The sequence below is a fragment of the Palaemon carinicauda genome, chromosome 1 (genome assembly GCF_036898095.1).
Source record: "Palaemon carinicauda isolate YSFRI2023 chromosome 1, ASM3689809v2, whole genome shotgun sequence".
In the NCBI taxonomy this organism is placed as follows: Eukaryota; Metazoa; Arthropoda; class Malacostraca; order Decapoda; family Palaemonidae; genus Palaemon; species Palaemon carinicauda.
Genome location: NC_090725.1, coordinates 11,155,143 through 11,167,642, shown reverse-complemented (window position 1 = coordinate 11,167,642; position 12,500 = coordinate 11,155,143). Strand labels below are relative to the sequence as shown.

General features: G+C 37.3%; 2 protein-coding genes across 2 annotated transcripts in view; one reads left to right on the top strand and one right to left on the bottom strand.

Moving 5' to 3' along the window:
• LOC137614286 (uncharacterized) overlaps positions 1-7,103 on the bottom strand; it is a 10,713-nt gene extending 3,610 nt beyond the window's left edge. Inside the window, exon 1 of the mRNA XM_068347087.1 lies at positions 6,871-7,103. Within this exon, the coding sequence (XP_068203188.1) occupies positions 6,871-7,103 (233 nt within the window). The remainder of the gene's footprint in view (positions 1-6,870) is intronic.
• The window catches only part of LOC137641462 (galactosylceramide sulfotransferase-like), a 59,329-nt gene that overhangs the window by 28,209 nt on the left and 18,620 nt on the right, over positions 1-12,500 (top strand). The window lies entirely within an intron of this gene.

The window sequence follows — 12,500 nt, the reverse complement described above, 5'->3', positions numbered from 1 at the left end:
CCCAGGTTCATTTCTTTTACTTACAAGTACTAGAATGCCCTCTACTTTAGTACACTCTCATGTGTATCCATCTATCTATCTATCTATGTATCTCTCTATCTATCTAGAGAGAGAGAGAGAGAGAGAGAGAGAGAGAGAGAGAGATGGATTTGAGTTTTTGCATCCTGGCTATGAGAGAGAGAGAGAGAGAGAGAGAGAGAGAGAGAGAGAGAGAGAGAGAGAGAGATGGATTTGAGTTCTTGCAACCTGGCTATGAGAGAGAGAGAGATGGATTTGAGTTCTTGCATCCTGGCTATGAGAGAGAGAGAGAGAGAGAGAGAGAGAGAGAGAGAGAGAGAGATTGATTTGAGTTCTTGCATCCTGGCTGAGAGAGAGAGAGAGAGAGAGAGAGAGAGAGAGAGAGAGAGAGAGAGAGAGATTGATTTGAGTTCTTGCATCCTGGCTAAGAGAGAGAGAGAGAAAGAGAGAGAGCGAGAGAGAGAGAGAGAGAGAGAGAGAGAGAGAGAGAGATTGATTTGAGTTCTTGCATCCTGGCTAAGAGAGAGAGAGAGAGAGAGAGAGAGAGAGAGAGAGAGAGAGAGAGAGATTGAATTGAGTTTTTGCATCCTGACTATTGAGAGAGAGAGAGAGAGAGAGAGAGAGAGAGAGAGAGAGATTGATTTGAGTTCTTGCATCCTGGCTGAGAGAGAGAGAGAGAGAGAGAGAGAGAGAGAGAGATTGATTTGAGTTTTTGCATCCTGGCTAAGAGAGAGAGAGAGAGAGAGAGAGAGAGAGAGAGATTAGAGAGAGATTGATTTGAGTTTTTGCATCCTGACTATGAGAGAGAGAGAGCTTTACCTTATTGCCTTATTTTTTGTTTGGGTTCCCCCAGGTCCCTCAGTGTGAGGCACCTTGTATATCCACCAGAGAGTTGCTAATACATCTTCCGGTGTATTTTGCATCTTCCAGTCTTGGATGGTCTGGGATGCATCTTAGGTATTTATCGAGCTGATTTTTAAACGCATCTACGCTCACTCCTGATATGTTTCTTAGATGAGCTGGCAGTACATTAAATAGTCGCTGCATTATCGATGCTGGTGCGTAGTGGATTAATGTCCTGTGCGCCTTTCTCAGTTTACCTGGAATGCTTTTTGGCACTATTAATCTACCTCGGCTTGCTCTTTCTGATACTTTAAGCTCCATGATGTTTTCAGCAATTCCTTCTATTTGCTTCCATGCTTGTATTATCATGTAGCGTTCTCTTCTCCTTTCTAGACTGTATAGTTTTAAAAATTGCAGTCTTTCCCAGTAATCAAGGTCCTTAACTTCTTCTATTCTAGCAGTATAGGACCTTTGTACACTCTCTATTTGCGCAATATCCTTTTGGTAGTGTGGGTACCATATCACATTGCAGTACTCGAGTGTACTACGCACATAAGTTTTGTAAAGCATAATCATGTGTTCAGCTTTTCTTGTTTTAAAGTGTCTGAATAACATTCCCATTTTTGCTTTACTTTTAGCCAACAGTGTTGCTATTTGGTCGTTGCATAACATATTCCTATTTAAAACTACACCAAGGTCTTTAATTGCTTCATTGTTTGTGATTGTCTCATTATTAGGTCCCTTGTATGCATACACCATTCCTTCTCTGTTTCCATAATTTATTGATTCGAATTTATCGGAGTTAAATACCATCCTATTTATCTCCGCCCATTCATATATTTTGTTTAGATCTCTTTGTAGTGAGTTCCTATCTTCATCACAAGTAATTTCTCTACTTATTCTTGTGTCATCGGCGAAACTTCTCACTATGGAGTTTTCAACATCACAGTCTATGTCTGAGATCATAATAACAAATAGCAGTGCAGCTAATACCGTACCTTGGGGCACACCAGATATTACCTGGGCTTCATCTGATTTCTCGTCATTTGCAACCACTATCTGTTTTCTGTTTTGCAGGAATTCTTTTACCCATTTTCCTATCTTTCCCACAATATTATGCTTTCTCATTTTTTTCTCCAATATGTTATGGTCTACCTTGTCAAAGGCTTTTGCAAAATCTAGATAGATCACATCTGTGTCTTTTTCATTTATCATATTATTGTATGTTTTCATAGTGAGTTATCAGTTGGGTCTGTGTACTTTTTCCAGGTACGAAACCGTGTTGACCCATATTAAACAAATTATTTTTGACCAAATGGTTCATTATTTTCTTTTTTATTACCCTCTCATACACTTTCATAATATGTGATGTTAGACTAACAGGTCTATAATTGCTTGCCTCTAGTCTTGATCCACTTTTGAAGATAGGGGTTATATAAGCTAATTTATGTTTAACATATATTTCGCTCATATCTATACTCTGTCTTAGCAGTATTGCAAGTGGCTTCGCGATAGTGTTTGCAGTTTTTTTTAACAAAATCGCTGGAACTCCATCTGGTCCGGCTGCCGATCCATTTTTAATTTCGTTTATAGCCGTGACAATATCTGCTTCATTAATATCTATATCCGTTAGATATTCAACATTTTCTTCTCTCATTTCTGTTTCATTATTCTCATTCGCAATTCTTGGCGTGAACTCACTCTTATATTTTTCTGCTAATATGTTGCATATTTCCTTTTTTTCATTCGTTAGCCGTCCTTCGATTCTTAGAGGGCCTATTTCTATTCTCCTTTTATTCATCTTTTTTGCATAGGAGTAAAGTACTTTGGGGTTTCTTTTTATATTTTGAAGTGTCCTTTCTTCTAAGTCCCTTTTTTCATTTACTTTCGACTGTATAATCTTTTGTTCTGCATTTTCTATCTTACATTTTATTTCCCTCATTTTCCACACATTTTTTTCTTTTGCAAGATTTTTCTTCCACTTTTTAATTTTCTGAAATAAGATCCTTCTGTCTCTTGGTATGCACGTCTTTTGTTTATTGTTTTTTTTCGGTACATATTTTTCAACAATTTTCTCCAGTATTTTGTACAGTATATCCGTATTTACCTGTATATTATCACTTATAAATACATTTTTCCATTCTTTATTTAGTTCTTCATTTATTTCTGACCATTTTATATTCTTACTGTAAAAGTTATATTTTCCATATCCTTCCCAAAGTTTTGTGCTTTTATTAATTCTGTGATCACTTGCTTTGGAATGAACTATCAATTCTATGACATTGTGGTCTGAAATTCCCGTGTTATACACTATTATTTCTTTAACATAATTCACCTCATTCACAAATACTAGATCTAGGACATTTTCCTTTCTTGTTGGAATGTGGTTTATTTGTTGCATATTATGTTCTAATAGCATATCTTGAAGCTTTTCAAATTGCCTCTTATCTTCTGCGTTACTATTACTATCTTTTTTATATGTATACATACAACCACTTTCTTCTATCCGTTCTTTCCAATCCACGAAAGGAAAGTTAAAATCTCCGGATAGGAGTATATTCCAGTCTTTATGGTTTCTACATATATCATCTATTTTTTCTATTATTATGTCAAACTCCTTAGTGTTTGGGGGTCTGTAAACTACAATATTCATTAGTTTTTCAAATTCAAATTCTACCGCAATCAATGCACATTCTGTGTTGCTGTATTTTTCACATACTTTTCCTTGATTTATGTCTCTTCCATATATTGCGGTTCCCCCTTGATTCCTATTTTTTCTGTCTGATCTATAAGTTTGGAAACCCTTTATCTGGTCATCACTGCCAGTCTCTTGGGAATACCATGTTTCACTTATATTTAATATATCTATTTTTTCAATTTGGGTTAGTTCTCCTAAGAACTCTATTTTCCTTTTAGAGTTACTCGTGACTAAACCCTTTGCATTCATTACTATTATGGTTTGTGTTTCATCCCCATTATTTAATATTGGTAATAATATGGATTCTCCCATGCTTCCTTCCTGTTCTGATATGATGTTCTTTTCTTCATTTCCCGGAATTCTGCCATTAAAAAATCCAACTTTTCTATTATATTTGCTCTTTCGCCTTCATATTTATTTGTGTGTGTATACCTGCAACTGTCCCCATATCTGCACCAACCCCTGGCATTATAGATGCATTCTTTGTAGTTGGGCTCTAAATGTGCAGATTTGGGTTGAAAGGCCTCATATCTTGGGGCCTTTGGTGTATAGTGCAGTATATACGCGGCCTGCTTTTTTGTTTTTTTTTTTTGTTTCATTTTTGCTTTCATTTTCTTTTCAGTTTGCTGAGTTTTCTTACTTTCATTCATGGTTGCAAGATGCATATATCAACATTTTTTGTTGAAACTGCATCCTTTTCCTTCTTTTAGGTTTTGCCATATTTCTGGATGGAGATCTCTGCATTCGTCTCCATATCCGTCTAAATACACACATTTACCATATATTTCATAATTATGGCATATCTTTGGATGCTTGTAGTAACATCTTTCGCCAAATCTGCAATTCCCTCTTTTCTGCAAATTGCAGACTATATCTTTCTTTCCTTTTTTTTTTTTTTTTTTGTTCTTGCTCTTCCCTAAAAGTATGTAGGTCTGGGTAGAGTCTCTTGGGTCTATTATTTGTTTCCATCTGATAATTTATTTCTTCATAAGTATGTTGTTGGATGGCATCATAAGTTATATCAATGATTTCCTCTGCATCCTTACACATATCCTGTTCATTTTTCTCTTCTTCTTCTTCTTCTTCTTCTTCTTCTTCTTCTTTTTCTTCTTCTTCTTCTTCTTTATCTTCAACTATTTGCAGATTTAGTCTCGACTTAATTATATTTTCTATCCAGACTAAGCATGTTGAGCAGAATACCTTTGTGTCTCTATTTTTTAATTTTTGCTGTATTTCAGCACATGTAGGGTGTGTTGGAACATGGCAGGCATCACATTTCCTAATCAGTTGTTGAGGATTATTAATGGAATACCATATCTTACATGTATTACACCATTTTGGCATTTTTTTTCCCAATGCATCAATCAGCATATTCACCATATTGGGCTTCTTATTGTTCTTTGATGGAATGTGTTGATTGATGTTAATTTTCTTTATAAGTCTCTTTATCACTTGGATCTTCTTTGGAATTTCTTCTATTATTTTGCTGATGTTTTCTGCAGATTTGCTCCAGTTTATTGGATCATATTGTTTCAATATGTCTGCGAATATTTTTCCGTCACACTGATTGGAGTTACTAGTGACCTCTGTTATCAGACGGTCCAGCTCTTGTTTCGCCAACTCATGGAATTTACTTTTGCTGACTGCAGCAACGTCCCTCCAAGCTTTGCTTGTATTATAGAGTGCCATCTTGATCAGATTTTTAGTAATTCACAAGATAACTATCCTATACCGACGTTTTATCCCACTTTTCTGACCTCAAACTAATCACCGACTATTCACGAAAACTTGTAGCTATATTGCACTCGATAGCCTTTTGTTATCCGCGTTAAATCAGGATATTTTTAGGGTCGCACAAGTGTATTCACTCACCGGCACACAGATACAACTCGAGAGAGAGAGAGAGAGAGAGAGAGAGAGAGAGAGAGAGAGAGAGAGAGAGATGATGAAGTTGATTGCTTGGGATTCTACAAATTTCTGTAAAAGGAAAATGATGTCAGGTCAGTGCACGCGGTGCACTGCAGGCATTACTTAAAAGTCTTTGCTGCACCTACTTACTAGCCGTCCACTTAACTTCCGTTCCAGATTTTCTTTCTTCTCTCTTGACGTGTGACCTTTCACCCCAGTTTGACCGTGGCACTGAGAGAGCTCGTCATAAATAGATATAGTTTCAAGAAATGAACTTATCGGAAGTTATTTAATCTATCTTCTATGCATAGTAATCAGTCATTTCTTTCCATTGAAAGTATCTATAATCAAAATACAAAATATTTCTGCTTGTATGCCATGGCCAATGTGAAATATCTATTTTTGTTTTATATTCTTCATAAGTGTTTGTTGATACAAATGGGTTATTATTTGGGTCATGTATGTCATCTTCTTCTTACCCATCATACATTAACCCTTTTACCCCCAATGGACGAACTGGTACGTTTTACAAAACTCATCCCTTTACCCCCATGGACGTACTGGTACGTCTTTGCAAAAAACTGCTATTTGCATTTTTTTTTTTTTTGCATATTTTTGATAACTTTAGGAGAAACTTCAGGCATTTTCCTAAAGAATGAGACCAACCTGACCTCTCTATGACGAAAATTAAGGCTGGAAAGTTCCAAATAGCCTGGGGGTAAAAGGGTTAAGGGGTCGGTTGCCTGATGCGCCCTCTCCAGTGCCTTCGATCAAAGGCATCCTCTTCTATCGAACCTTTTCTCTCCATGTCATCCTTCACCTTATCTCACCATCTAATTATCTGCCTCCCTCTGATCTTCTCCTCCTTTCAGGTTTCCCCAAGCCCTCCTCACTCCTCCCCACCATCCATCCTTAACACGTGTCCACACCATCTCAGTCGTGATACTCCTATCATTTCAGTAATTTCACCATCCCTGCCATTCTTCTTATTTCATAATTTTTTCAATCTTTCAAACAGTGATATTCCCATAATCTACCTTAGCATTCTCATATCTTTTCTCTTAAGCTCTGCTTCCTCTTTTCGTCTTAAAGCTCAAGTTTCTGATCCATACATTAACACTGGTCTTGACTTTTACCTTGATTGGCATTTTCCTATCACATACCACTCCTTCTACCCCCCTCCACTTTCCCCATGCTGATTATATCCTATTCTCAACTTCTGCCTCACCTTCTCCCTCCTGATTTACAGTAGATCCCAAGTATCTAAATTGTTCTACCTGTTTTATAACTGCTCTTCTACTTTCATGTATGGCTATCCTGGCCTTACTTTCCTTACTGCTAACCATGGCTTCAGTTCTGTCCATATTCACCCTCAAACCAACCCCTCTTGCCACTCCACCTACCTTCTCCGTAATTCTTCCTCATTTTCAGCAGTAATCACCAAATCATCTGCATATAGCAACTCCCACAAATCTTCATTTCTGATCCCTTCACTTAACACATTCAAGACCAACACAAATAAAAACCAGCTTAATACTGACTCCTGGTGTAATCCAACACTAACTTCAAAGGTTTCTGTTTCTCCAACAGCTGTTATTACTTTTGTCCTTGTTCTTTTGTAAATTATCTCTACCATTCTAACCCACTTCTCCAGGACTTTCCTCATTCCCAAGCACCAAATATCACTTCTTTTAGTATTCTGTCATAAGCCTTTTCTAAATCTACAAAAGCATAGAAGAGCTGGTTTCCTTCTGGTCTTTAACTGTAACTGCCTTACGATAAAGATGGCATCCTTAGTCCCTCTCCCCCTCATGAATCCATACTGCTGTTTCCTAATTTTACAATCTCTCTCAGTCTCTCATCTAGTACCCTCTATAACACTTTCAAACCATGCTCTGTTAATTTCATTCCTCTGTAGTTACTGCATTCCATGATGTCACTTCTCTGCTTAAATATAGATACCATTAGATTCTTCTACCAGTCTTTAGGCATTATTTCCTCTTCCCATATTGCCCTCAATAAATCCAGCACCCATTCTTACCCCTCTATCGCTAGTATTTTGACCACTTCAATTTGAAACTAATGGGCCTGGTGCTTTACCATTCTCCATTCTACTCAATCCTCGCTTCACTTCTGTACTCTGTATCTCCATCACTGGCCCCTCCACCCTTTTTTGCTTCTCCCAGCTCCTTTTTCTCATTTTCAGTATTCAATAGTTGCTCATAATATTCTCTCCATCTCTTCTTTGTATCATCATCCCTAGGCAATATATTTCCATCTCTATCCCTGATGACACCCAGTTGTCCCAAATTCTGTCTCTGCCTTTTTCTCAAGTTTAAAATCTTATAGATATCCTTTTCTCCTTCCTTTGTTCCTAGCCTTTCATTTATCTTCTCTTCTGCTCCTCCAATAGCTATACCTATAGTTTCACATAGAATCTTTTTCCTCTTCTCTCTACCCTTCCTCTACTACCTGTACCTGTCTTACATTCCAGTCCCTGCATGCCTTTGATTTTACTTTAACTGATTCTTGCACCTCTGTTCCACCACCACTTTTCTCCTTTCGACACACTATGTCCGCTGGTTCTTCCCACTAATTCCTCCGTTTCCCTACAGATATTTCTTTCATACCCAACCAAATATTTTCCACCCTGTTACCCTGTCCAATCTCTAAGTTCAACCTTTCCAGTCGTCGCTCTCTCTCTCACAATTCTCCTAGATTGCTCACACTTTCTCCTTTAAGGTCTCAAACCTTAATTCTAGATCTCCTCTTTCTCTTCTTGGCTTTTCTAGCTCTCATTTAAAAATCCCTCATTACCAGTCTAAGTTGCTTAACACAATCTTTCCCCAAAATCACTTTACAGTTCTTCACATTTTTCATGTCTGCTTCTCTAACCAAAAAGTAATCTACTTGGCTTTCCACTCCTCCACTTTCACAGGTTATCGTAAGCTTGTCCAACGTCTGAAAACAGGTGTTCATACATATGTATTCAAAACTCTGAGCCATCTCTAATATATACTCCCCATCCTCAATCCTAATTCAAAACCCATGGCCTCCATGTACCTCCTCATATTCATCCCTTGTCTTCCTCACTCTGCTATTCATATCTGCTTCTATGAGCAGCTTCTCTTCCTCTTTCCCTGATCTAATAGCAGCCTCAAACTCCTGCCTAGATCATTCTTTTTTCCTGTTCGTATGCTTAAATTATATTTATTATCAGATACCCTATTATCACTGGGATCTTTAAGAGCCTATTATTTATTTTCTTTACTTCTGCCACTTTTTCTTTCCAACTATTACCTATTATGGCCCCAAATTTATTTCTACCATTTCTTGACCTGCTGTAATAGAATTTATACCCATTTCCTATCCCTCTAGTTCCATTTCCTTTCCATCTAGTCTCCTGCAGACACAAGACATCTATCTTCTCTCTCTCCATCACATCCACTATCTCCCTTAATCTTCCCGTTAGTGAACCAACATTCCAAGTACCCGCTCTGATTTTGCATTCTCTCACTAACTTCTTTGGCCACAGTCGTGAACCCTGCGGTACTCCTTGTCCATTTACCACGCCAGTAGGGGAGTCCTGACACGCGTCACTTACAGGGGATGCCCTAGCCGCATCCACATTTGTAATAGCATCAGGCGTGATTTATAATTTGGCAGAGTGTTTTTTTACAATCGTATGCCCTTGCAGTCATCAACCAGTTATTGGCGGTGGGCCTAGCCTTTGAGTAAATAGTCAAACTCCAAGGCAGTAGTTTCCACAGTTATTGGAAGTGGGCCTAGCCTTTTGCTAAAGAGCAAGACTACAATGCTGCAGCTGTCCTTTTAGTCACTTTCTGTGACACGTAAGACATATGGTGGTAGTATTCTTACACCCCTACCACAGGGCAAGGTCATGTATGTCATATTGATAATAATTCTGAACAAACCCGCTTTTTGTTACCTACACAGAGGACAATTAAGTGACAACATTTCCCACCTTCCCCAGTAGGGGGTTGAATCCCGGTCAAGGGCAAAGAGGTTTAGTCGAGGAAAGGGTCATTCCATGTGTATGCACTGAGGTCTGCCACGTTTAGGAGATACGTTTAGTTTCATTGTTGTTAGAAACTTGGAAATTAAGAAGAAAGCATTGAATAATTGGCCAAAGAAATTATTGTAAACCATTTATATTTGTGTTGTATATCTTTTGCTGGCTTCATATACCATACAACAGTATTGGGAATATTCAATTTGACAATGCCGGTCACTACCCAAGCCCTACCCAACTTGCAATCAAGGAACCCATAGAGTATATCAGGAAAATGTCCTAAAGGCTGTCCATATAAACTAAATACATATGATCAGCGTCCAAAACCCTCTCCACCCAAGCTAGGACCAGGGAGGACCAGGCAATTGCTGCTGATGACTCAGTAGGTAGAATTATAGGCTCCCCAAATCCCCTAACCTTTCTTCACAAGGATGGGGAAGTTGCAGCGACCAAAGGAACTAGCGGGACTTCAACCCCAGTCTGGCGATCACCAGGCAAGGATGTTACCAACAGGCCACCACAACCTTTAAAGTAGATGGCTGAAAAGTTGGTTTTGCTATGGAGTATGAGATTCTGATAAGAATAATAAGTAACTTAACAAGACTGAGAGACTGATAGCACAAGTCACATGAGAGCACACTATATCCCATATGACATGAATATCTTTATTGAATAGACTAAAATCGTTTAAAGAAGTAGACCAAGATTTGAGGGGTTTGGACATCTTAGCATGTGTAAATTCTTGCACAGGCTCATTAGTGTAAGTGAAACTTTGAGTCACTGTCCTTTAAGATAGGTTAGTCATACAAAGAAAATAGAGGCTCATTGATTTTATAAATGGTGTATATTATTCAGAGGTTTTGATAGGAGAGAGGGTGGGGAGGAAGCGTTGACCAGAGGAATTCCTACACCCACGGAAGTTTAAGGCGGAAGATAAAGAGGGGTGAGCACTGAGCAACTCAGTGTGTGCACCGACACCAAAGAAAATGGAGGTGCCTTTCGCCACAATATATTATGGAGCCAATATTATAGCCTGCCCTCAAGTTCAACCGGATTGGTCAGTCCCGCATAATCCCCCGACAATTACAAATCATTCATTCATTTACTCACTTTGGAGGAGTAATCCAGGTGTAGGACTAGCCCAAGGACTAGCCTGACAACTGGGTTGACTCGTCTATTTTGACACGTACTTCGTCCCTTAATCAGAGCTCTTTTTGTAATATAATGATAAACCGATTGCATTTCACAATCTTTTGACTTACTACTGTATTGAAAAAAGAAATAAAAATTCTATATCATTGTTATAGTATGGGAGACCGCTCTTTCTTTTCTATGTTGCAGTCTCCTACAGTAAGTCAAAAGATTAATGAGGGTTGTGACGGGTCGAGAGAAAGGTTGCGACTCAAAGGCAGGAAGCAATCAACTGAGTCACTTTATTAAAGAACACTCTCCTTTATATACAAAACCTCAAGGCAACAGGCATTTTCATGTTCACAAGACAGACAATGTTACAGAGGAAAACCGGAGACATGATTATTCAGGTTCTTTTTTAGCGCGAGGGAAGAGCGCAGATACAAGCATAATATATACAAAATAATTTATGTACGATCGTGTGACACACGGTTGGTACAGGGTACTAATCTTGTACAGGTGGCGGTGGGAGGATATAGTAGAGAACTCTGTCCCTCTGACAGTGAGGCATTTACTTATTCCTGTCTGAAGCTCGTGGTGAGGATGGCAGGTACATCCTCACCAAGATCCTTGAGGCGACATTTTTCATGATGTTAGTGGAGTTTTCTCATTCATATTAGAAGCTGGCAATCTTACTCGTTTTTAAATGGCTTAAATTTTTAAAGTTTCATTGCTAAGTTATTCATTATTTTTCTTTTTTTAATTTTTAGTTTTTTATCTTAGTTATTAATTTAATTAAGCATGATTAAATCGGCATCAATGACTACAGATGTTATGATGCCAGATAATTACAAATCATTCATTCATTTATTCACTTCGGAGGAGTAATCCAGGTGTAGGATTAACGAAGCTTTTAATCCGACCTATCTCAGAAGATGCAACCCACAGAATCAAACATACTTTTAAAATTTGCTAAAAAAAAATAATTTTCTTCAAATACACATGTATGCTTCTAACAATTTAAGTCCAGTTTGTTATTAATTTCACTTATGTAATCATTTCCTTTCTTCTCTATCGATAATTTTGTCCATGCAAACAAGCACAGAATGTATCCATTCTAGTGTTCTTAAAATATGTTTTTTAGTTGTTCATTACTTTTTTAATTTTATTTTTATTTCCTTTCCTCACTGGGCTATTTTTCCCTGTTGGACCCCTTGGGCTTATAGTATCTTACTTTTCCAACTAGGGTTGTAGCTTAGCTCATAATAATAATAATAATAATAATAATAATAATATGTTTTTTTTCTGAATTTTGGTAAAATAGGCACTTAACTTTGATGTTTCAGAGTTTAGTCAATTAGAAATGATACACCAGAAAAATATTTTATCTACTCAATAGAGAATAATAATAATAATAATAATAATAATAATAATAATAATAATAATAATAATAATAATAATAATAATAATATCTGAACCCGTGGATTTGTCCCTTATGTAATCTTATTTATGTTGACAGATCGACTTGCTCCCTTTTTTATCTCTATTATTAGTTTAAGAGCTACCATTTCTTTTATTATTATTATTACTATCCAAGCTACAACCCTAGTTTGAAAAGCAAGATGCTATAAGCTCAGGGGCTCCAACAGGGAAAAATAGCCCAGTGAGGAAAGGAAATAAGGAAATAAATAAATGAAGAGAACAAATTAACAATAAATCATTCTAAAAAAAAGTAACAACGTCAAAACAGACATGTCACATATAAACTATTAACAATATCAAAAACAAATATGTCATAAATAGCATAATAACTCTATTTTTCAATTTGTATATCTTTTATTTTACCATTACACACTGTGAAGGAAGAGG